General features: G+C 36.2%; 2 protein-coding genes across 8 annotated transcripts in view; one reads left to right on the top strand and one right to left on the bottom strand.

Moving 5' to 3' along the window:
• The window catches only part of LOC107748141 (POU domain, class 2, transcription factor 1-like), a 22,251-nt gene extending 4,926 nt beyond the window's left edge, over positions 1-17,325 (top strand). Inside the window, exons 1-14 of one of the 7 annotated variants that reach the window (XM_016562811.1) lie at positions 4,680-4,815; positions 5,147-5,212; positions 5,463-5,554; positions 7,318-7,497; positions 8,500-8,632; positions 8,728-8,819; positions 8,962-9,135; positions 9,361-9,502; positions 9,808-9,962; positions 10,920-11,102; positions 11,194-11,299; positions 11,372-11,666; positions 11,763-11,863; positions 12,651-17,325. In XM_016562811.1, the coding sequence (XP_016418297.1) occupies positions 4,773-4,815; positions 5,147-5,212; positions 5,463-5,554; positions 7,318-7,497; positions 8,500-8,632; positions 8,728-8,819; positions 8,962-9,135; positions 9,361-9,502; positions 9,808-9,962; positions 10,920-11,102; positions 11,194-11,299; positions 11,372-11,666; positions 11,763-11,863; positions 12,651-12,934 (2,046 nt within the window). In that variant the 5' untranslated portion in view covers positions 4,680-4,772 and the 3' untranslated portion in view covers positions 12,935-17,325. Of the gene's footprint in view, positions 1-4,679; positions 4,816-5,146; positions 5,213-5,462; positions 5,555-7,317; positions 7,498-8,499; positions 8,633-8,727; positions 8,820-8,961; positions 9,136-9,360; positions 9,503-9,807; positions 9,963-10,919; positions 11,103-11,193; positions 11,300-11,371; positions 11,667-11,762; positions 11,864-12,650 lie in introns of those variants that run through there. The other 6 variants (XM_016562816.1, XM_016562813.1, XM_016562812.1 and 3 more) reach the window with 6 other exon arrangements.
• Positions 17,326-20,501: 3,176 nt separating this feature from the next.
• The window catches only part of LOC107748195 (T-cell surface glycoprotein CD3 zeta chain-like), an 11,651-nt gene continuing 7,040 nt past the window's right edge, over positions 20,502-25,112 (bottom strand). Inside the window, exons 2-8 of the mRNA XM_016562898.1 lie at positions 22,693-22,790; positions 22,526-22,597; positions 21,709-21,759; positions 21,432-21,464; positions 21,177-21,233; positions 20,994-21,023; positions 20,502-20,689 (exon numbers count right to left, since the gene is read on the bottom strand). Coding sequence (XP_016418384.1) covers positions 20,612-20,689; positions 20,994-21,023; positions 21,177-21,233; positions 21,432-21,464; positions 21,709-21,759; positions 22,526-22,597; positions 22,693-22,790 — 419 coding nt within the window. The 3' untranslated portion in view covers positions 20,502-20,611. The remainder of the gene's footprint in view (positions 20,690-20,993; positions 21,024-21,176; positions 21,234-21,431; positions 21,465-21,708; positions 21,760-22,525; positions 22,598-22,692; positions 22,791-25,112) is intronic.

Raw genomic sequence — 25,112 nt, 5'->3', positions numbered from 1 at the left:
TTATATCTGCAGCTAAGCTGAATAAAAAGCAGAATGAATTGGTGAAACGTTAAGACAATAAACACAATAAATAAATAAAATGTATGAATGATGCAGTGCTAATGGACATATCATTTATTACAGTACAGAAACTATAAAGTATATTTTCTACCTTATTCTGTGCAGAAAATTGAAATAATTGTTTGTAGTATATAAAACGTTCATAAAATTGCCATTAGGAAAAAATTATAGATTACAAATGATTGATTATTGTCCAGCAGTGTATTTGATTTCTTATAGCAAATTCAAAGTAAGATATAAGAAAATAATTATTTGTAAAAAATAATAATAATAATACATAGGCTACATACATAAAATTATTGTATTTGATATTTCTGTCACTTCTGAAATGATGGCTACACCCCTGGTGTGACAAAATGTTAGCCTATAGATAATACTTTTAAAGCTCTTTTTTAAAATCTTGGCTTACATAAATTTCTACACATGCCATAGCATCATTAAACTAGCATCTAACAATGGACAAAATTGTTTAGTTTTTTTCTCTCTCTAACCTATAATTCTCTAACCATAAAGGCTCCTGTGTAATTTGCCCCCTGCCTAAGCATTTAAAGAATTTAGGGGAAGCATTTAAATAATCCTGTGAATGCATTTAAAGAATGCAGAATCCAATCGTGAATCGAATCGAATTTAATTGTGAATCGAATTGAATCTTTCTGAATTTGCAAAAATCGTTCTTGAATCGAATCGAAAACCTATGAATCGTAAATCTAATCGAATCGCTGTCTACCCAAAGATTCACAGCCATAGTATTTAGTCATTTTAGGGCTGGGTTTTGACACAAATTTCACGATTCGATTCAATGTCGATTAATTTCGATTCATGTCAGGTACAGTACATGCCAAATAAAAAATAAAAAAAATCTCAACTAATGCTGTAAAATATACACGAGAGTCAGTTGGTAATACATTTACTATAATATTGAAGGTTAAAATTGACTGATTTGTTAAAATTAAGACTCGATGAAGTTTTTAAAATAATAGTTACAATTACATAATATTTCTACTTCAATTCGGTTTTTTTTTTAATATAAACAGTGGTGGCTGTCATAAAAACGTGATGAATTTATTCAAACATTAAACATTGAAGAACAGTAAAATTTATAATGAATATGTTATATGGTGCATATATTTAGCAAAATGCCCCTCTACAGTTTATTTTTCTATCTGACTAATGAGTTTATGGTCACCAAATATGTTTTTTCTGAGGTAAATGTGACGTTAGGTGACATTGTTTACAAGACATATTGACGTATTTGCGAGGCTGAAACACTGATTGAACAATTACATGAGACAGGATACGGATTGTAATGTTGTACTCTTTCTTTTAACTTGCCTTCAGATGTTTAGTCATGCTTATTTTGTGCTGAAACTGGTATTAATGTGGAGATGATCAGTTCACGTGCGCCTCGCGCTGCTTCGACTGTTGATCTGAGGCGCTACAGCGATCTGTCACTCCACATTAAACAGCTCCAAAACGGCATTTATTGTTTAAATACAGCAATAGAATGGACAGAATTTGAAATCTGAGACTTTGTTTCATAATAAAAGTACCAAAGCACAATGCTTATTGCGATATATTGGATGGGAAGTGCCCTTCAACGTTTCAGTCCATTAACTGAAAACAGGCTAGACTAATCGATTCTTAGGATTTAATAATCGATATCGTTCCGTAAAAATGAGAATCGATTAATATCGAGATATAGATATTTTTTACCCAGCCCTACATTTTACTGTTTCATCATCCGTTAACAGTCAAAAAAGTCAGTTTTGCTATTTTTATTCTCTTGTGACAAATAGTCTTTAGTACTTTAGTTATCATATTGCTTACAATCATTAATATAACTCTCAATCGTGACGTGGTTTTGTAATCTACGTTCGAGTCACAGATATTCACTGTTGAGCTGATATTCAGAACTAATTCATGATTGGTAGTTTTATTCGTTTATCAGCTTTACAGAAATTCATAACGGTAATATTTGTAATAGTCCACTTTTGGCAGTTTAAAGCTTTCTATGGTAAATATCGCTTTATGTGGGTAAAGTTGGACATAGGCTATGCATAACAATAGAAGTTTATAATTTATTTTATTTTATTTTTTTGGTTAAATTGAGGATTATGAAATCTGAAAAGTTTTGGATTCAGTTTATAACATTTTGGTGTAGTAATAATATAATTACTAATAGGTGTATTACTGCTATAATGAAAATGATGCCAGAATTATTTTAGTATTGATTATATTCTATTATAATATTTCCTAATGCTTTGAATAAGATTTTATTTTATATTCTAAATTTTCATTTTAATTGTAATTTTCTAAACTAATGTTATGCGCTTTTGTTTTTATTAGTTAGTTGTTTAGCTCTAATTTACTTTATTTGTTTTTAGTAATTTTTTCAAAGTTTTCATCTAATATTGATATTTTATTTATTTCATTTACCAAAGGTTTTAGTTAACAGTAACAACATGACGCATATCTGGGTTAAAGATTTTGGTCATTTTTCCCACCCTGTAATATTGCTTTTTTACAGTTGTTCCTGTAATTAATATAGAGTATCTTACATTTAAGGCAAAACAATGTCTTGGCTCATCAAAACAAAGACCAGAGCTTACTGTTGAAAATGTTATGTTTATGTTATGTTATGTTTCACCCTGATGTCTCACTACAAGAGAAACTTGGAGAGATTTACCACGTTTTATTTTTATTTTTTAAATCTGCTTTGAAATCTATTGTATCACCCTTTTCTCATTTAACATGAATTCTCTGACTACATGAGAACTATTTGGTTTGTAATTTAAATGAGCGTATAATTGTTTGGCTTTAGACATGTCATGAAGGAGTCAGGTGTAACAGACCCTGCTTTTAAACTGATAACATTTTCACTCTGTGTGTAGGGCCTAGAGAGACAACGACGTGCTGAAACTTGTTTGTTTCCTGTATCCACAGCTCATACCTATGGTGTAAATTACCTGCATGAACCCTTAATTTTATTTTTGTAGTAACTGACACCTTTCAAGCATAGTAGTGAAACTTCATGGCTTTTTGCATGCTCTCTTTGACCATCTGTCTGTATTTTTTTTTTCTTTTGATTGAGTTTTTCTTCATGCTCTGCTGATGTGAACATGTAGAAACAGTCCCTGCAGGCTAACAGTCTGTTAATTAAAATGATTATAGACCTAAAATCAAGTGAGAGTTTGTGGTTTTTGCCAGCCTTCGAGAATTATGTGCAACAATTCTCTTTGTATTTCTATGTGGCAGATTGGAGTGACTTCATGTTGTCCAGTTAAAATGGTTTTGTCATATTAAATTATAATATATGAGTGAAAATAATTGTAATCTGTGAATGGTTTCCATCATACTATCAAGTGTCTTTAATTTTTCATCAGTTCCTCTCTGAAACTCAAATGTAATGTGTTTTCAAATGCACAATTTGAATATGAATGATGTTATTTGTTCCTGCTTGCTGGTAATGAAATATTGAAATTGTTTTGTCCTCTGTGCTGTATTCAGTCCTCTTTTCCATAAAATGCCCCAAATGCCTGTTTATAAAGTATAATATTTGCATTAAATTGAGGAAATGTTTTTTGCTAATTTGAATATTACTCTCCAGGTTAGTTTTGCCATTAAACTAAGTTTCTCTTTGGATAAGATGTTAAACAAAAATAACAGCTATAACCTATGAAACTATAGCTGTTTTGTTGTAATCCTGCTGTTGTCTGAGTAAAGTTTAGCGCTCTGAAAAAGTATTTTAAGTGTCAGCGATACTTCCTTTTGGATAGGCGGATTTCTTTATGCTTACTCTGTCAGATCTTTGTTCTAATGTGTAAATCTCTGTTGTAATTAGGCCAAGCTCTGAAAATATCAGTTAATGAGGTGCACAGTTAATCTAGATATGCAAAGCAGACTTCCATGTTCTTTTCCAGACAATACGTCTACAGAAGTCACAGAATTTGATCCCTGAAGTGTTTGGGCCACAGGGGGCTGTGTGAATAGGATGGTGGAGAATGGCAAGTAATTTATTTCCCGAACAGTTCCATCATCCGCAACCTCTGGTGCTTAGAATGTATAAGAAATGCTTCTGAACGCAACCTGCTGTCTTTATGTCCAGATACCACCCTCGCCGGTTTGTGCGCTTTGATCGCATTGACAGAAAGCTCACCTGTTTCACCTAATTTAACCAGCGCTCCGTAGGTAATTGGGCTTGTGCATTGACACTGGATTTTTTTTCCATTCCTCATTTTTCCCTCCAAAGCGATCCAATTAATATGCTAATGAGATGATAAATATTTATGAACATTTAAATTAGGGAGAAAGCTCTCAAGAGCGCCGTGCGAAATGAATTGCTTGCAGGACTTCAAAGTGTTGCTCGGCTAATGAAGTGAGGCAGATTTGCATATGGCTTTAATCAGCTGCATACTGATTATGCTTTGTTACGGCGCTGGCAGCCGCTTCGCTTCTGTTCTGTTCCGTTCCGTTCCAGAATGAAAACGAACTTCTTCACACTCTAGTTGTTATGACAGTCATGGCACAGTGAGAGAGAGCAAAGCAAGCAAGCAAGCCGGAGAGACTGAGAGAAAGGCAGCCACAGTTTCACTGAAGCTTAGCTGTGCTCTGCACGTGTGTTGTTTTTCCACTCCAAACCGTTTAGTTACACAGAGAGAGAGACGTCTTTGCTTTTGAGGGTTGTCTGCGAAAGGGGTGCTAAGTTTGTTGTGATGCTCGTCGAGACGCTTGACAAGGCAGGTGCAGCAGCTGCTGGTGAGTGATGTTTGTGGTCGGCAACAACATTTTAAGATCTGTTTTACCGTATAGTGATGCTATGCTATCTGGTGTTGAGTAGTCAAAGTTGTTGGTTTGTTAATTTACAGCATTCAGATTTTTTCATTTTCTCATAACAAAACTTTGAGACATTCTGTGTAGTCAATAGCATATTAAGTAGGAATATTTTTGAAGTGTTCATTTGAAAAAATATTGGGTCATGGTTTGGATTTATTTTTTTTTAAAATGTTGCTGTCTCACTTTTGAAAGTCACTGAATGATTGGTCTTTGAAGAGAAACTGCAAGTCCGACCTTCCTCTGTCTGTTCCAGATTCTAGAATGAGTAATCCATCGGAAACAAGTAAATGTACAATGGAGAGCGGGGACGAAAACACTGGTGAGTTACCCAAGGAACCGTTGGCTCCTTAACTTGCATGTTTATATATTTTCTCCAGTAGTCTGCTCAGATCTTTTGAATGACTGAGGTTGAACATTTAGGACAATGTCTCTCAATATGTATCGCAGAACGTTTTTTTTTTTTTTTAAAGATTGAAATAAGAAAGGCCATGGAGCTGAATAACTTGGTTGAAAAGACCTTTTTGTGTGGCTCTGATCTATTGTAGCATTGACTGCTTTTCTTCTTCCAGGTGCCCAAACAAATGGACTGGACTTTCAGAGGCAGACTGTGCAAACAACAAGTGCAATCACCAACGCACACGCACAGGCCTTGCTCCAACAGGTATAATCTTTTTCTCTGAGCTCACACACACATTTGTGGTCTGTGACATGGATGAAAGAGCTATAGGAATTTAAAGATGTCCCCAGGGCCCGTGTCTGAGTCCCAAAACTGCCACTGTCTTGAACTGCGTTTGTCATTATCATGTTTCAGAGTGACTGCAGAGGCTTTCCACCTGATGTCATGCATTATTGCGTCCGTTCGAAAATAATGTGTGAGATTTGTCGTAACTTTGAAGATTAGAGATTTAAAGCACAACATGCTATCTCCTGGTTACAGGGGAAATTATTGGGCCCCATATGCTAATTAGCTGTTCTGCAGTTGCTCGGAAACAGATGGTTGAGAATATGCAAATCTATGCAGCATTTACATGTACTGCATAACAGTTTCATTAATTAGCATACCCGCTTTGCTCTCCGCTTGAAGTCTCAGAAGGCTGCGGTATATTTATATCACCGTACGTGAGCGTCGAACAAAACACATTTGATTTTGGAGAGGAATTTTGGGATGGTCTTCCTCTGTATTTGCTTTCTTTGCTCCCATTTCCACATAGATTGAGCAAAAGGTAAAAAGCCCTCTTTATTAATCCTTATTTGCTTCTGCCACCAAACTGGAACGTTTAAACCAGAAAAAAGCATGAACCTTATTGTGCAAACGAGTACAACAGTGCCTGTCTGCTTTTTCAGCGCTCTTGGCTCCGAAAGTGTCTTTCCCAATTCATTTTTCCATAGAGATTTTAAGTCTTTGTTAAAGAGTTAAAAGCCATAAACCAAACCAGCCACTAGGTAAATTACAACATTACAAACATAGATTTGTAGCAAAACAATTTACATTTTGACAAAAAAACAGTAAGGGAAAGAACATCAATCCCATGAAGCATTGCAATTAACATCACCAAATATACAGCTATTGTTTAAAATCTGTTGACTATAGCTATATAAACAATATATTATACATTTATTGTAAACTATTCATATATAAATATTTAAAACATTTCGGAGCGAAGGCAGACTGACTACATCATTTGCAGTGCTTCATGAGCTAAAATGTTCTCAAATGTGCAGAATTGTGGGTAATGCAGTTTTTCATGAGGAGTTCCACTGTTATACATGATTATTTAAAAATAAGTTAAAATAACATGTTGCCTGTTCATAGTATATAGTACGGCACTATTCATCCTCATTTTCTTCATCCTGTACAGTTGGGTATCGATTTTTTTTTTTTTTTAATTGGTAGAAGCCTTTTTGTGACTTGAAAAATCACCTTTAGGTTGACCCTTACTTGTCAATAGCACAAAAATATATTTGACTTCAGGCTGCAAGTCCTTGCTGTTTTGATTGGCCGACTAGAACCTGGACAGGCTTTAGTGTCATTGCATTTTTGCCACAATCAAACTATCAGTGTGGTATATAGATATAAACCTGTTATATAGTGACACTGAAATTTCACTGTGTACTACTTTGTGCACAAATTGAGGATTTAAGGAAATGTTTAAAATCATGCACACTCAAGGATTTTAGTATAGGTTGATATAGTTATTAAATATAATTAATCATGGCTAACCGTAAATAGCACATTTCGACAATGGCAACATCTGCAACTGCCATTTAGTAAATAAACACGCTGAATCCAGGGTAAAGCTTTGTGAGTAACAGGGTAATTTCCACCTTGAGAATTTTATAGAAATGTGTCTAGTGCCAGATATGATGACTAGAGATTAAATGAATTCTTGTCTTTGTTTCTTTGTCTCGCTCTCTTTTTTGCAGTTGACTTTGACTCCAGCGCAGCAGCAGTTATTGCTGCAGCAGGCTCAGGCTCAGCTCTTAGCAGCAGCGGTGCAGCATTCAGCCGGCCAGCAGAGCAGCACTACAGGAGCCAGCATCTCTGCCTCCGCTGCCACCCCCTTCACCCAGATGCCCCTCTCCCAACCCATCCAGATCACACCTGTAAGAGAGTCGCAGTTTCATTCATCCGAGTCTCAGTACTGAAATGGCCTTGTTTTATTTGATTGTAGCGACACCATTCTTTCAATATGATATTGTCATTTGAATGAATGGCATTTCAGTAAAGGCAAAACTAATGGATGACAGACATTAACGAAAGGACTTTCTAAAAGTAAATTTTTGTTAATTTGTATTTTTGCCCTGGCAGTATTTTGACTTGCCCTGAGAATGCCTCAAGTGTCAGAAGCGAAGTGTATTTTTAATTAACATTAACATTTAGCCAAATATAGGACGTTGGCTGAAAGAAATGGTAACAAATATGTCAATGGAAAAGATAACATATTAAGGGATAAATCTAAAATTTTTGATGAAGTTAGGGGACCTTTCAAATTGTTCTTAAAATGTGGTGGACTTGGACATGTGTTGATGGAAGACTAAGAAAAGAGGTGATATTGTATATTAATGTAAAGTATTGCTAAGGTTTATTTTTGGGGGGGGGGGGTTCTTGTTCTCTCTGTTACATGGAAATTTATATATACATGTGTATAGTTAAAATGCAACAAAATATGAAAAAATATTAACATTTTGTTCTCCAGGCCCTTCAGCTATTTATACAAAGGAAGTTGCATCTGAAGTGTATAGAGAATCAAAGTACCCAAAATGAAATTATTAAATCAATAATAAAAAAGGTGCATTTGAACACTTTTAAATTGGCAAATTTAAAGAGGAGGCATTTCCACTAGGATCAAAATAGCAGAAAACACTATATCATATGCCTAAATGTTTTACTTTGCTTATTGTCATGGCAACAGCTAAATTTATTTTTCCAACAATATCTAAAACATCTTTACTGTTGAACCCCACTCGTTTTAATTGGTGAGGTTGTCATGGCAGTCATAGCTTAACTGGTGCACTTGGTATAGTGGTATACTGTATATATTGGTATAGTGGTATAGTACACATACTAAGGTTCTTCTCACTCTGTGTTTGTGTGGAACAATACAGCAGTTACAGCAGTTGCAACAGCAGCAGAACCTCAACCTGCAGCAGTTTGTGCTGGTCCAGCCGGGCCACCCCATCGCAGCACAGCTGCAGCCTGCGCAGTTCATCATCTCGCAGACACCACAGGGCCAGCAGAGTGAGTCCCGTGTTGTCTTAACCTTCTTGGATCTCACCGTTCCTCCATGTGATCAGCCTATCTGATTGTTTCGTCTTTCCTTTTGCTCTAACCAGGTCTCCTGCAGGCCCAGAACCTTCTAACTCAACTACCTCAAAGCCAAGCCAACCTCCTGCAGACCCAGCCAAGCATCACACTTGCCACACAGGTCAGGAGCATCCCAATCACCCACTGGATCCATTTGTACACATCATCTAGATTATTTTTGATTTTGATTTGAAAAATCTGTTAGACATCTACAAGAGTGGATTTGCATACATTCCAAACACCTTTTTCCTTCCACTTCACAGCCTGCTACACCCACACGCACGATAGCAGCGACCCCCATCCAATCCCTTCCTCACAGCCAGACGACACCAAAGCACATCGACACACCCAGCCTGGAGGAGCCCAGTGACCTGGAGGAGCTAGAGCAGTTTGCCAAGACCTTCAAACAGAGACGTATCAAACTGGGCTTCACGCAGGTAAATGGGACTTCCCTCGTCACACAGTTTGTCTTGTTGCACGCTGTTGTTGATTTCAATATTCAGGAGTCTCCAATGGTATTTAATCATCCAGGTCATCACAGAATGTGAATTATTTCTAATTATTTGCATTCTCCTCCATCTGAGACTCATACGGTGACTTGTAAATTCTGCCTGACTTTTTCAGAGTTCAAAACTTTAATGCTATTGTGTTGCTTGTATCAGGGGGATGTTGGCCTTGCCATGGGAAAACTTTATGGAAATGACTTCAGCCAAACCACCATTTCTCGCTTTGAGGCCTTGAACCTGAGCTTTAAAAACATGTGCAAACTGAAGCCTCTGCTTGAAAAATGGCTCAATGATGCAGGTATGTATTTTCTCTGCTCTGAGCCATTTCTCTCCTTTGCTGTCCTCGCTCAAAATAACATTGAATTCCATGAAGAATGTTAGAAAGGATATGAAGATTCCGGTCGCATTCCTCTTTCGTTTTGGAGTTCCTCTCAGAGTACTGCAGGTCTCAGCTCTCCTTTCTGTCGTTTTTTTTTTATATAAAGCTAATGTTTTACTTAAATAATGTTGCTAAGTAGTAGAGCTGATGCTGCGAGGCACATCTGCAGTGCTGTTTGGCACAGGTGCTTATATCACTCCTTCTTTGTGCTTTTGTGCGCGCTGTTTGTGCAGAGAACCAGACGTCTGACCAGGCCCTGTCCAGTCCCAGCTCTCTTGGCTCACCTGGGCTGGGCTTGGAGGGTTTGAACCGCCGCCGCAAGAAGAGGACCAGCATTGAGACCAACATCAGAGTGGCCTTAGAAAAGAGCTTTCTGGAGGTGAGCGACATCTCGCATCAGAGCTTATTTGATGAGCCGTTATTAAAGTTTTACTGGCGCAAAATCTTCCGCTGGTTTTTAGTGACAATGTGATGGAACTATCAATTAAACGTTGAATTAGTGTTTATTAATAATGCAATTAATATTTTCTGTAATTCAGTGTATTAATTTTATTATTATTAATGTACATTAAATTATTATTATTATTTAAGCTCATTCATATTTTCTGTAATTTATACACAGATTTATATTCCATTTTATTATAATTGCACTTTATTATTTAAAATAATTTATTAATACAATAATTTATTCTTTACACTATTAATATTAAACTGCAATTAGGTAGTGGTCAAATATTTTTATAATACAATTTATTTGTATTTATTTATTTATAATATTTTGTATTTATATTATTAAGATATTAATAATAATTTAATTTCCTCTAATTCAGTTTACACAGATTTATATTACTTATTATTACTATTATTGTTGTTGTTGTTGTTTATTGTTAGTAATAGTGTACTTTATTATTGTTATTACTACTACTTAATATTAAAAATTTCTATAATTCAGTTTACATAGTTTTGTATTAAATTGTATTTGTTGCTATTAGTAGTAGTAATAGTAATGTAATTTATTATATGATAATTATTATTATAATTTTAATAAATAACAATAATAAAATAATACAGTAATATAAAACTGTAAATTGAGAACTACAGAAAATGTTTGTACGTTCTACCTTCTTACATTATAAGAAATGGAACACCCACAACATTCAGCCCCTTCTTTAAGGAACCATACATTCAAAGACTCTTGTTTAAACATTTGATATTGTCTCAGCTTAAAAGTTTCCAGCTGAATTATTACCTCCTCATACCATGGACTGAAGGCTTGTAGGTCTTTGTGATTTGTTTTTGCCGTAAGGGCGTTTCTTGTGCTTTTGCCCTTTTCAAGCAGAACCAAAAACCTACCTCTGAGGAAATCACCATGATCGCGGACCAGCTCAACATGGAGAAAGAGGTGATCCGAGTATGGTTCTGTAACCGCAGACAGAAAGAGAAGAGGATCAACCCACCCAGCAGTGGCAGCGCCGTCAGCACTCCTATCAAAGCAATCTTCTCTCCCACCACACCTCTGGTACACGACATGCAAACTGCCTCCCTTCATTCATCACAGCAGATCTGACTGCTGAAAATAGTGCTTAACCTCCTTTTTTCCCCTGTTACAGGCACTGAGTACAGCAAGTCTTGTGACCAGTAACACACCGACTACGATGACTGTAAACCCAGTTTTGCCTCTCACCAGCACTAGTGTCTCCAACGTCGGTTTCATTGGTAGGCAGGAAAAGCCTAAAAACGTCCTATTGTTCACCTCACTATCTTTAAAAGAGCCTTTTCTTCCTCCAGGCACAACTATTGGCTCGGCTACCACTAACACTGCACCTGTGATCACCACCGCAGCATCCTCTCCTTCACTCAGCCCTTCTCCCACCGCAGCGCAGACGTCCTCCTCAGAGCACACTTCAGCTCAGGAGACGGTGACGCCAACTCTGGGCACTGGGCAGGTGATGGTGGCGGCGCCCAGCCTTTCAGCCGCTCTGCAAGGAGCCGCCCAGCTGCCCACCAGCGTCAGCATCGCTGCCATGGCTGCAGCCGCAGGCCTCAATCCTGGGCTCATGGCGTCTTCACAGTTCACTCCTGGGTAAGTGTCATTTTAGTTCTCTGAAAGAGCATCAACCTCAAGCTTGTGATTGGACATCTGTGTGTTTAATACTATTCTCTGGTGTTTCCTGTGCAGCGGGGCTTTTCTAAGTTTGGCACCCGGTGGTTTCGGGAGCGCTTTGAGTCCAGCACTGCTGAGCAACAGCACCTTGGCCACAATCCAAGGTGTGTGGAGCGGCAAGTACACTTGTATTTACAATATGGCTCTGCATGTGCTTATTAATCTTGGCATCACCAGCAAGATGAATATGTGGCAGTAAAACAGATGTTTTAGTGGCACTTATGTCACTCTACACTCTCAAAAGCTTTCTGCATTCAACATATTTACATACAATTCCAAGATAGTAAATGACTTATTTGCATACAATGAAAATATTCCAAACAACATATTTGCATACAGTGCAAACCTTTTTGTATTTAACTTAAGTTCATGTGACCATCTGAGTGCATTAGGTTTTATGGATTTTTAAAAACTCTTTAATAGAAGATTATGATGATTCTTATTTATATTATTTTTTATAATAATAATAGTGTATATCATTATTATGAAATAATAATAGTAATAAATATAAAAAGAAAACGAAGAATATTGTTCTTAATACTAACAATAATAATAATATTTTATTTTTTAATGACGAGTATCAATCTGATTTGGTCGATATAATTGGTAACATAATAGAAAGGCTAATTTGTAAAAAAAAATAGACCTCACTTTTTTAAACAAACAAAACGTATAATAGTACTACACCTTTGTCGGTATCTGAATGCATAAATTAGCTAAAATTTTTCATAAATGAACATGCAATAGGCTGGGTATGTGAAGAACAGTCAGAAGATTCATCTTAACTGTCGAAATTTCTATATCGCTGCATCTCTGTTCTAGTAATTTGATTTGTTATAGGCCACTGCTCTGTTTCAATATTTTGAACACCTGGAGTTAAAATGTTGTTCATTGTCTCTTTAGCTCTGGCATCTAGTGGCACTCTGCCCATTACATCTCTGGATGGGAGCGGGAACTTTCTGTTTGCCAACACCAGCGCCGGCAGCACCCCTAACCTCGTGACGGCACCGCTGTTTCTGAACCCTCAGAACTTGTCACTACTCGCCAGTAACCCGGTCAGCCTGGTGTCTGCGGGAGGGTCCGCCGGAGCCCTCAACCTGCACATCACCGCCGATGCCCACCAGAGCGCTGTCACTACAGCAACTATGGCCGCCTCCACCATCACCACGGCCTCTAAGGCCCAGTGAAAGCTTTAGCCACTCCTCTCCTCTCCTAGACCCCTTTCCTCGATCCAAGTTTTTCTTTAATCTCTTGCTACCACCAAAAACAAACCTTTTAAATAGGATTTAATGTTGTTTTAACATTATTTTAATGTTTAAGTTTGTATGTTCTAACTTTACACCTTAATCTGCGATGTTTGGACCTCATTGATGGGTTGACTTCAACCAAATCAACCGTAAGCGAATGTTGGCGTCTCCACAGAGCTTGCATCAGGAGAGCAGAAGCCTCCCAGGACATTGTGCCAAGTCTCTGTGCGACGCAAAGACATATTCGTTTCAGCGAACTCGCTCTTTTCTCCCGTTTTCACATGAAACCTCTTCTGCAGAGGTATTTCTGAAATGCTTTTAACCAAAAAACTTTGTTTACTCTGTGTTGAGTGATTCCTTCTTACTGCTGACAGTAACCTCCTCTTCCTCACTGTAGAAAAATGTTCTGTCTATGATTTCACTGGAGATCCTGTCCCCGTGGAACGTTTCCTTTTAGATGCACATGATTTATTTTTGTCAAACAATGGGTTAGCTTTATGTCCAGTATCTTACTAACATGTGGTTACAAGGCTTTAAATGGAGTAATAAGCGGCTGTGATGCGGTTTCATTGCTTTAAGGAATCGTTCGACTGGCCTTTCTTTCTAGTGAAACACTTTCAGATATTGTTTTCATATCATTTCATAGTTTACTCAGTAGCAGAAGACTAGTCTGGGTCTGAATCCTCACCCAGTAACGGGCTCACTTAATATACTAAAAGCTTTAACGAATTATGAAATGATTCGTCAAGGAGGAGTTGTTCGGCGTGGGCAAAAGTAACTGAGCAGTACCATCTACTTTGAAGCTTCAGTAACTGAGAGCTCGCAACGTTAGCGTCAGGACTATGTAACCACGTAAGGTAAACCTCCTCACGGTCTTCCTAACATGGCATGTACTTATGGTATCACCACCTGATTGTGAAGGTGTAGGTCAAGCGAGATAAAGTTGAGGTGGATGATGTTCAAGTTTGTTTTTGTTTTTGAGGGTCTTTGATTTTCTACTTGTGCACAGTATCTGTACCAAAAAACTGGATTTGAGAACTGCAGTCTGCTCTGTTTTTAGCAGAACTTCTGTCACGCTTTAAGAGGTCTTTATTTCGGAGGTCTTTGTATTGCCTCTATTTCAAGATATACCAAAAATCTTTGTTATACCTGTTGCTGTATATTGCTACTGTAGCGTAGTTTAAGCCTAAATATTTATGAGCGAAGGCTCTCGGTAGACCACAGGAAATATAATGCAATATTTTGATCTTTTCCAAAGACGAAAACATAGTTCTTCTTTTTTTTGGCTTTTATTTGAGATGGCTGTCCCTCAATTTTGTAGCGTCAGTGAAACTAACCAAATAGATCCGAGGCGAGAGCAGGAACGTGATACTACAGCAAAGGACCAGTTTGAGGTTTGGGATTGTCCTTTCTGCTGGTCAATGATGAGGATTTTGAGTGAGACAAATGGGGGAGTCGTTTTCCCATTCTGTTCAGATAATTGAAAATTGTAAACGTGAAAGTAAAGCAAGCGTGTTCTTACCTAACAGGCTTTTCTGAACGTTTTCCCTTCTTTGTAGTTGCAAGGTGCCAGATTCAGTCCGCCATAATCTGAAATGAGAGCCTTCTCTAAATTTCACTCCAGCCCAATGTGTTGGCTATACCATGGAGGACAGTAGCGGGCCTGAAATATCCGTTATAAAGAGGTGAGAACGTAATTAGGGGTTTTAGTCGAATGGTCTGTTTAGTTTTTCCCTACCAATGTAATGCAGCCATGATGTAAAGCTTGAACCAAAGTCGATTTCTCACTAGCTGCTGTGCCTGTGTGGGTCAGTGCAATGCTGTCCACACTTTCACTACTCACTACTGACAAACTTTACCATCTATTACACTTCTTTTAAACCCTACTCTTTTGACTCGCATTGTTCAACAAATATGAAGAAATATAGCTTCTCTAGTGCAGCGCTAACTTGCTTTAGCTCTCGATATCCGAGCATTTAACGATCCAAAGAGAATCTTAAGGGCCTTGTGTTTAAGTGCTGTTGAGATTTTGGGAGTCTGTGTCTTTTATTTCATTCTTTTACCTTTACGGCGAGTCTTTGTTCGGGATGTAATCTCATAGGACTCAACACCCATGCTGCGTTTCGACGAATGAATAGCAATAGAACTATCAAGAGTCCACCAAACTCTTAATTTAAAATCCAGAAGAACCTGTGGAAGTGCAAAAGGCTCTAAAATGGCTTCATTTGACAAGAATGTGGATTTTTAGTATTCCACTGGTACACTGTATAGACTTGTTTTTTGTTGTTGTTCTTGTTAATGAACAATGGAGAACAGGTACTCTGGGAGGATTACAGTACTGTTTCATCCGTAGCATTGCTTTTAACACTCTCACATTTTAAATTCGATGACGAAGAGGTCAGAGTCTCCCCTTACTGTCCCTTTTGTCATTCGTTACTGTGGCCCTGTCTGTCAATTTTTGTTACGACTGTTCGTTAGCGACGCTATGCGTGTTTTATTGTTAATATGATTTGAAATACCTCCGCAGCGCTTGCATGGAAGGTTCACTTTAAGCAAAAGACACCAGTAGTCAACTCCAGAATGTACAAAAGCTCTTTCTGACAGTCCATTTTAAAATGACCAACGTGTAAAACTACAAAGTATAACAGGAAAATCTGTAATAATAATAATGTCACATAAGTCTACTACTGCTATTTCAAGTACTACTACTACTACTACTTAAAGGGTATGTCCAGGTTAACTTGTAATGAATATTTTGTTATCCTACTTGCCAAAGTAAAAAAAAAAAGCCTTTGTCTTTGCGGCTGGGTCTTGTTGCTGCTCATTCCGCTGGTTCTGTCCGGAAATTTCAACGTAGCCTCTCTGGACATGTAGATTTATGTGTTGTTTTGCGCATTAGTGTCACGACCCAGTGGTCACCGGGACTGTGGGGAGTTACTGATATATTTATCTGAGGAATGACTCAAAGATTAGAGAACTTCTTTTCTAAATTCTATATATATTCACTTATGTAAGATGCTCATATTTTATATTTGAACTAATATCTAGTTTGAATGTAGTGTTTTTGTCATGCTTATTCACTAAAAGGAAAAAATAAAAATAAAAAATTACTTCATTTATATTATAGCTATTCTAAAAAAATAAATAAATAAACTAAAAAAAAAAAAGTCAAGACCAAAAATTGCAGCCACACCCTTGTGATGTGGGAGTGGCTGTTGTGTGCCCGGCCCACATTTAAATGTGGTTTGTTTGAGTGGGAGGGGCTTGTGATGGTGCTCCTAAAGGAAAGCCCCAAGCTTTCATTGATGTAACAGACTTGATAGCACCAAATTAGGTTTTTTTTGCTTTGCTTTTTATGAATTTCATTTGCCATGTTGCTTTTTAACAATCTTTAACAATCATTTGAGTTTAATTACTTTATGCCTTTTTTTGTATATCATGAGGGAGCAACGTCACTGGCTTTCGTAGTTTGACAAAAACTTGCATTTATCATTTATGCCTTACTATTATTTCTGAGTTTGACACATTGTAGCAAACTGTAATATGTTGATGTGAGAGATGATTTTGTTTGATTGTGAATTTGTGTGTGTGTGTGTGTGCGTGCATGTGAAGGGGGATGCAACCGAGCATGCACCAATGTCAAAACTCACATGGTGTGCATATCAACCATGAAAATAACGCTGTGAGTTTTATTTGTTTTGTGTGATATGTTGGAAGTGTTGCTACCTATTTTTTGTAGGTAAAATTCAAGCCGGTTGGATACCTGTTAAAAGCTTTACTAATAACTCAACTCCAGCTGATATGTAGGGGGCGCTAGTGCATTTACTTTGAAAGATAATACTTTAGAGAGGTTCTGTCTGACGTCACATCTTAAAAGTGAGACTTTTTAGTGAGACTCGTTGGTAGGAAATACAGGAAACTGATTTTTTTTAAAAGTGGATATAAGGACGCATCATACAACATTTGATGCAATTGACCACTTGGCTGTAAATGATATCCTTTTTAACCTGTGTGCTCATGAGATGTTTGGGATGTGATTTATCCAAGGATGTTGAACGTGGCAACAGCTCTGTAAAGTTGAAGTTGTTGCGGATCCTTTTTGGCACTTGATTTTGGCGTGTGTGGATGCTCTGACTTGTGATTGGATAGTTTCACGATTGTAGCGGGGTTTGCCGCTGTAGACCCTCAGTCTAGTGACAAAATAGGATAGTTGCAGAAGAGGTCAGGCACCAGAGAGCCGAGCGAGAGCTAGTCTGAGTAAAGGAGCTGTTGTATACCTCATTTATAACTCGAAACAGAGTAAAAACTTGCTTTAATCTACTTCAAAAGATGAAATAATAATAATAAAAAAAGATCGGTCCCAGAACGGAAGCCTGCAGATATCTGTTTAAAGTTTTGAGTGAGGAACCGGATGGATACCCATAAGGCCGCACAAGCTCATGCATATTAGAAGCCCATCCCACTTATTTATATTTTGCTTTTAACACAAATTTAAGTTCACTCTATAGCTCCTTAATAATTTTATACCAAAGCTTTTTTTTAATAATTTGACAATCGTCGTCTTTATAAACCCCTAACCCTTATTTGTTGCAGGGTTTGTGCCGGTTGCTCTTCTGGGTTAGCAGTCTGCTTGTTCCTCACCTTCCCAGTGGTAACCAAAGACTTTCAAAGTGATTGTATGGACTAAACTCTCTCTTCTAGTGCCCTGCCTCAACTATCAGCTTGGGGTTTTAGATCATTGGTCTCTTGTGGCCAAGTGGGCGGGGTTTAGTAGAAAGAGGAAGCAAAACAGCTCTGCCGGCTTCTGGAAAGGACTTAAAGTAACCCCTCATGGGCTGGGTGATGTTTATTAATACACGCTGAAGGATGTCCTGGGCTCACTGCAACCTGCTCAGGATAAACTGTCCTCTGGAGTTCCACTCTGTGGCTGTAGCAAGGCAACACTGTTTCTATGATTGTCTACAGAAAACATGCAACGTCTCTCCATAGTCGTCTTTTAGGTGCCATCGTCCCGTGGTTTCGCTGTTTTGTCGATGTCTTTTATCTAGCTTTGCTGTTTCCACTATCATGATTTCAATTGGTTTGATCAGCTGTGCAACTATGCATCGTTGTCCTCTATTCTGCAAAAGCGGCGTCTGTGCGACACGGCCCTTTTCAGATGGATCTTAATAGTTTTATGCCGAGTGGAGGGTCAAAAGCAACTATAAGCTCTATCCCAAAGCAAAAATATCCAAATATGAAATGTTTTACAAGTGCAGATACCAAAGATTACTCTGTTCTTTTTCCTCTTCCTTCCCAAACCCTTCAGCTTGTGTATTAAGAAACGGAACCCAGCTCTGACAGTAGTCCTAACCTCAGTAATTCCAAAGCTTAGATGTATATTTTGGTATTTTTCTGAGATGCTTATGGAGGAAAAAAAGTTTGTCGTTTTTCATTTTCTTGTTCGTTGGATCTGTTGCTCTTTTTCTGTCACAGCATGGAATTTAACTGCAAAACTGTCTTACTGTAGGTTAAAGAAATAGTATTTTTGTATGTTTTTGGATGTCAATGTATGTGATATCAGTTTCACTGCCCAACTTATCATTGTTTTTAAAACAAAAGAGAAAAAAGGTTAAGATAAAAAAAAGACTGTGTACATAATGCTTTAGTCACTGATTTCAAAAGAAATCCCTCTCTATACTCTCATTTCCATGTTTCCTGCGGCTGAAGCTCAAGGAATGTGTTCCATTTTCACCCTGTCACATACTGTAGATTGTACTTCTATATCTCCCTTCAGAACGCTGTAACTCACTGTTGTAATAGTGATGATTGCTTGGATTCTGAGTATCACTACAGACCTGAACTCTAGTGCCACTTGTGGCCTGTTATCAAGCGACATATACCCAAGACTGAACGCTAAACGGTTACATCGCTGTAGCTTAGAACTGAATGATTGTGTAGAATATAAGTATGTGAATCAGGATACATGGTAGATTTGATGCATTTGTCTGCTGTATTTTGTTTGTTTTATATATATATATATATATATATAAGATAATCTTTTACTGTAACTGTACAGTTCTCTTTTGTTGTAAACATCATTAAACCATTTTCCAAGTGTTTTAATATTCGTACATGTCTTTGGTCTGTTAATATTTGCCATATTTTGGATCATGTTGATGAATTTATAGAGTTGATATCATTTTAAATTTATTTTTAGCCTTATGCTTTACAGTAGTACACACAAAATATGGTATTTTACACACAAGATATGTAAAAAAACAAACAAACAAAAAAACAGTACTCTCCAGACAGAGGTTTAGTACTTAAATTGTCTTATAAAATTGATCAAACATGATCTGTTCATGCCTTGCATTAACATTCAATATCCTGTATTGTACTTGAAACAATTCTATGCATACATAACGCACTACTGTTCAAAAGTTTTGGGTCTGCAAGATTTTTTTTATGTTTTTGAAAAGTCTCGCTAAAGATGCATTTAATTAGAATACAGCAAAACAGTAGTACTGTAAAACAATAATAACAATTTTAAATAACTTGTCTATTTTAGTATATTTTAACATGTTTGTTTAGTCCTGTTATGGCAAAGCTGAATTTTCAACAATCATTACTCCAGAATTCAGTGTCACGTGATTCTTCAGAATTCATTCTAATATGTTGATTTGGTGCCCAAAAAACATTTATGTTTGAAGCAGTTGTGCTGCTTAATATTTTTATAAAAACCATGATAAACTTTTTCTGGATTCTTTGTATAGAAAGTTCAAAAGAACAGCATTTATTTGAAATAGAAATCTTTATCATTCATTATAAACATGCCTTTACCGACACTTGATCAAATTCATGCATCCTTGCTAATGCTAAATAGTAGGAATCCTTTTTTTTAACCTCATGCCTTGCATTAACATTCAATATCATGTATTTAAAAAATGCATCTATACATGCATAACACACACTACTGTTCAAAAGTTTGGGGTCTGCAAGATTTTTTATGTTTTTGAAAAGTCTTTTATGCTCACCAAAGATGCATTTAATGAAGTAGTATACAGCAAAACAGTAGTACTGTACAACAACAATAATACAATTTTAAAATAACTGTTTTCTATTTTAATATATATTAAAATATTGTTTAGTCCTGTTATGGCAAAGCTGAATTTTCAACAGTCATAACTCCAGAATTCAGTGTCACATGATCCTTCAGAATTTATTCTAATATGTTGATTTGGTGCTCAAAAAACATTTTTTTATGATGTTGGAAGCAGTTGTGCTGCTTAATATTTTTATGAAAACCATGGTAATTTTTTTTTCTGGATTCTTTGAATCGAAAGTTCAAAAGAACAGCATTTATTTGAAAAGACGTTTTTAACATTATAAACACGTCTTTACTGACACTTTTGATCAAATTCATGCATCCTTGCTAAATAGTAGTATTAATTTTTTTAAAATAAAAAATCTTACTGACACCAAACCATTGAATGGTAGTGTATGCAAGACTACAAAATACAGGTTAGTCAAAGTAACAAATACAAAAAACAATACATATAAATGCATCCAATAAAGATACACAATTCGTCTGTTAGTTGGCAGATACAAGTTGCTCCTGGGCTTGTGCTAATTGTGTTAATTGTGTAATGTTGCAGTGGGAAAAGTTTCCATCTCCACAGCCTCGGCTGCATCCCTGTTTCTCCCTGTTCGACCCTTTAAAGGAATAAACCAATTACTTTGATGAGTTTTGGCTTCTTTTTGCTTCTTTTTTTTAAAACAAAACTAGTCTGTTTTAAACCTACCATTTTGTGATTACCTTACCTTACAAGACACTCAACTTAGAGGATAAATTTGGGAATAGTAACTTGTTAAAAATATGCTTGTATGAACATATTTGTAGATAAATATTATGTTATATACAAGGTGGTCATAAAAAGTTATTTTTATGTTTAAATATGTAAATGCCATTAAGATGCATATCAAACCAAATGTTTAAAAATAGTAATTGGTACATTACCTCCTTAGATTTGCCCTTGCCTTTGCGAGGCTGCAGAAATAGAAGATTGATATTTAGATTGATTTGCCAACTGAGCATAGTGAGGATATTTGGCATCACTGCTGGGTAAACCTCACATCAAAAACACTTCCTAACCCCACAACCCACACACTTTTCTCATATTCGTTGGCTTGATACACTTACTTTGGTTCCTTTAGTTCTTATTTCCTGGTATTCATCACTTGTATGTGTTCTCAATTCCTATAAAATACACAAACCAAAGTAAACACACCAACCACCATTGCAGAACGATTACAAATATAAGTGCTCAACTGTAAACAACCACAGGAGGGCAGCAGGGACCAAAGATGTCGTTCTAAAAGGTAGGCCTAAGAATCTTTTATCGGGTAGGCTACATCTCATCTCTCACATCCTTTTTGACAAGTAAGTGTTACTGACCTGGTAATGTGTCTCTGGCTCTCGTCTTCTTATCTGAAATATGTAGATATGGGTTAGATGTTGGTAGGCATCTAAAAATAACTTTTAAAACTGCAATTAACGTTTATCATAGCCTACTGTATTATATAGATCACAAACAAGATTGGAGATCAAGGCAGGAAGTAAAGTATGTGTACAACACACTAGATTTGCAGTTAATGCACTGCTATGCTCTCTCTGTTATTGTGGCTAATGTAAATATACTTATATAGTAAATTAAAACATAAAATAGTCTCACCGGTCTATCCAGTTGCTGATAATCAGAACTCATCTGAGGCAGATCCAAGTCCTAAGAAAGACAGAACGCACGTTGTCTTTGTGTCATTCCAATTAGGCAGTGCTTTTGAATTTTGTCACGATAAAAAAAAAAAAGCTTCTTTTGTAATTTAAGGAGGTATTTTAATAAAGTTAAACCTGACTTTTTAAGAAGCTCTGGCCAGACTCAGGGTGCGAATTATCGAGACTTAAATGAAGTAAAAACGTACCTACATATGTTTGATTTTACCTGTAAGTATTAATATTTAATTTGATTTTTTTCAACCATTTCAGTTACCACAGAATGTTAGATTAAACATTAGCCAGGGGGCAAGATTCTTGCAAACAGATATCGTGTTGTAGCTAACCATATGCAACCAGAAGCGTTTTCTTTGATATTTAAAGTTGGATTTTAGCTGTTGCCAAAAGACCATCTGAGTTGTTCGAGATATAACAGATGACGAAAATAATACTTGTTTTTTTTTTATAACGTTTTTGAGTAGCCTTTAGAAAGGAAAAAAGAGGGGACTTAATAAATTGCCAGTTTTTTTATTTTCAGAAGTGCATAGCAACCATGCACATCAAAAATATGGCTACTACAAACTAAAAGAAAGCTCAAACTTTGTTTATAAAAATTGGGGGTTTAATATTTTATCAGATATTACACCCATGATAAGGAGATGAAAATGCACTTCAAAGTAGGAATGACCCATTCAATGTAATACACATCAACAAATATATTTGAACCTTGAACATGATGAACCTCTATTTGGGAGACTTATACATTAATGAGAACTCACTGTATAGACAGGCTCATTGGGGTTACGGGCCGGGGACGCAGGATCTGGAGGAACAGGCCCTTCCCTTGTAAACTAAGCGATACAAGGCAGAACACAGGTTAGCGGTTAAAACCGTGAGGTAAAATTCTTCACTTGGAACGAATGGTGCATGCTAGAGCTCAACTTACCTTCTCTCTGAAGTAGAGAGCAGTAAAAATGATAGAATACAGCAGCAGAAAAACATCTAAAATATAGCAATTCGTTGGGTCACTCGCAGACAAGGCCTCTGCAAATAGAACAAACATTTTTAAAAGACTTTCGTAAAGTACTCTACTAAAACATGGTGTTTCGAATTTGGTGGTTTGTTCTGGTTATTTATGGATGTTTTGTAATGTTTGTCTTCTTTCTTTCTTTCTCTGCTTAGTTGGTTTTGTAATGTTAAAAAGCAAGAAAACAAGAAAGAATACCTAAGAGAATGGAAAAATGAGAGAAAAAATACCTCTAGTACCTAAACCATCATGCAAATAGAGAAAGAAAAAAAAAACAGTATTTAGATTAGATGATGTTAGATTAGTTTTAAGGCACATAAGAAGTTTGAATTTGAAAAGTTTGCCTGAATGTCTATGGGATGTTAATACAACTTTCCAATACCAAGGCTTTCATGTCTAGAGTCACTGATTAATATACAATGACTTTCTCTCATGTTAATTGTTGTAAAACATACTATTTAAATTTGAGTTTAAACAGGGGCATCTCAAAAGTGACACACAAATGATCTGCTTGCATTTATTGGATTAGATGGATAGAATGCAAACTGACTTTACAACTTTATAAACAAACCACAGAGAAAGAAAACTCACTGAAATTCTTAGACAAATCCAACAAAACTGAAAGATAGATTATATGCCTTTTAGTCTATTTTGTTTTGTGTCATTTTTTAAAGGAGGTTTAGTGACAACCTGCCTATGGACTGTGGATGAAAATTAACCTATGGCTAAATCCGGTACTATTCATTGAATGGAAACATTTATTAAAAATAGTACACTCTCCCTTTTCAAATAAATTAAATAATATAAATAAATAAATAAACAGTGCACACATGTATGGAACATTTAATTGGACTGCTCAATATGCCGCGGACTCTCTTATATAACATAATAATCAAAATAAATCTATGGATAGTATTTGAGATTACTTGATGTTTCTTAAAGCCGTAAATGCCTTGATTGTGCACAAAACAAGTCTAAATGCATTTTCTAATAAAACATAATTATTAACGAGCGTGACATGAAAATCTTTCGAATCCTACTATTTGCACCATGGTTTGTCATAAGTGCACAACACAACAGAAATTCAAACAAACAGACAAAAATGGAGTAACATTGCTCTTTGATGTAGAGAGTTTTGCATGCACTATATATTGCATTCATAATTGTTCCTCTTAAACAGAGGAAGCTGGGCCACATCCAAGTACTTTACAAGCATTGCATTGTGATCTATTAATTTAGCAAGGTTTTATGGATAAACTTCCATATCTAACTTGACTTTTCACTTTAATCAGTGACTTTTAACTGCAATCAGTTCTCAAAGATATCAAAACATCCCTGCACTAACGATACTTGCCTATCATTGGGACAAATAAAAAACATTCAAGTATTTGAGACAAAAATTACTGTGTAATGCAAGCAGGAATCTCCTATCAAATAAAATTTGGTCTAGTCAACCCACCACTCTCATATATATATATATATATAGTGTTTAGATAAATAGACAATGATTAGATAAATGCATTCAAAGAAAGTAAAACTAACATGCACCATACGGTACACTGTAAAAAAAATTCTGTAAAATGTACAGAAAAATACGATTGGCAGAATTTTACCGCTAGCAACATTACAGGTTTTACGGTTTAAACTTAAATTAACACAGTTAAATACCGTAATTTTATTAGCTGATAATGTTAATATACCAACCTATTGTAGTACTGAAATCTGTTTTGTAGCTTTGTAATACACTGATAACACCAAAAGCAGGTGGTGATGAGAGTCACATGATGAACCAAAGCCTATGACAAGCATCTTTTAAATATTAACTTATATAGAAGGTGCACAGTGTCATTCACACAAACACTAAACATCATCATGGTAACACACATGAAACTGAAATAATGCAATAAACATTAATTTAACAACATTAGATGTAACATACAACCCTAATGTGCAAAACTGATAAGAAAAAACTAAGAAGATATAGTTATTTCAACAACAACAAAAAAAAACCCCATCAAATTTGAAATGTAACCCAGGGAATTTTGGGAATGTAAATTTACGGTTATTCACTGTAAATTATACATTCTTTTTCACTTCCAAAAACGGTATACTACCATCAAATTACATGTAATGTCCAATACAGTTTTTCACTGTATATAGTAGGGGAACTTACCGTTAACCATTTAACAGGTTTTTACTGTGGCATTTTTACAGTCTTTTACCGTTAAATTCACGGTCATTTTTTACAGTATGTAAAGAAAAAATATATCCAGTTTCCACAAAAATATCAACATTGATAATAATAAGAAATGTTTCTTGAGCAAATCAGCATATTAGAA

The sequence above is a fragment of the Sinocyclocheilus rhinocerous genome, unplaced genomic scaffold (assembly GCF_001515625.1).
Source record: "Sinocyclocheilus rhinocerous isolate Xijiao unplaced genomic scaffold, SAMN03320098_v1.1 scaffold289, whole genome shotgun sequence".
NCBI classification, from domain to species: Eukaryota; Metazoa; Chordata; class Actinopteri; order Cypriniformes; family Cyprinidae; genus Sinocyclocheilus; species Sinocyclocheilus rhinocerous.
This window is presented reverse-complemented; position numbering and strand designations above follow the sequence as displayed.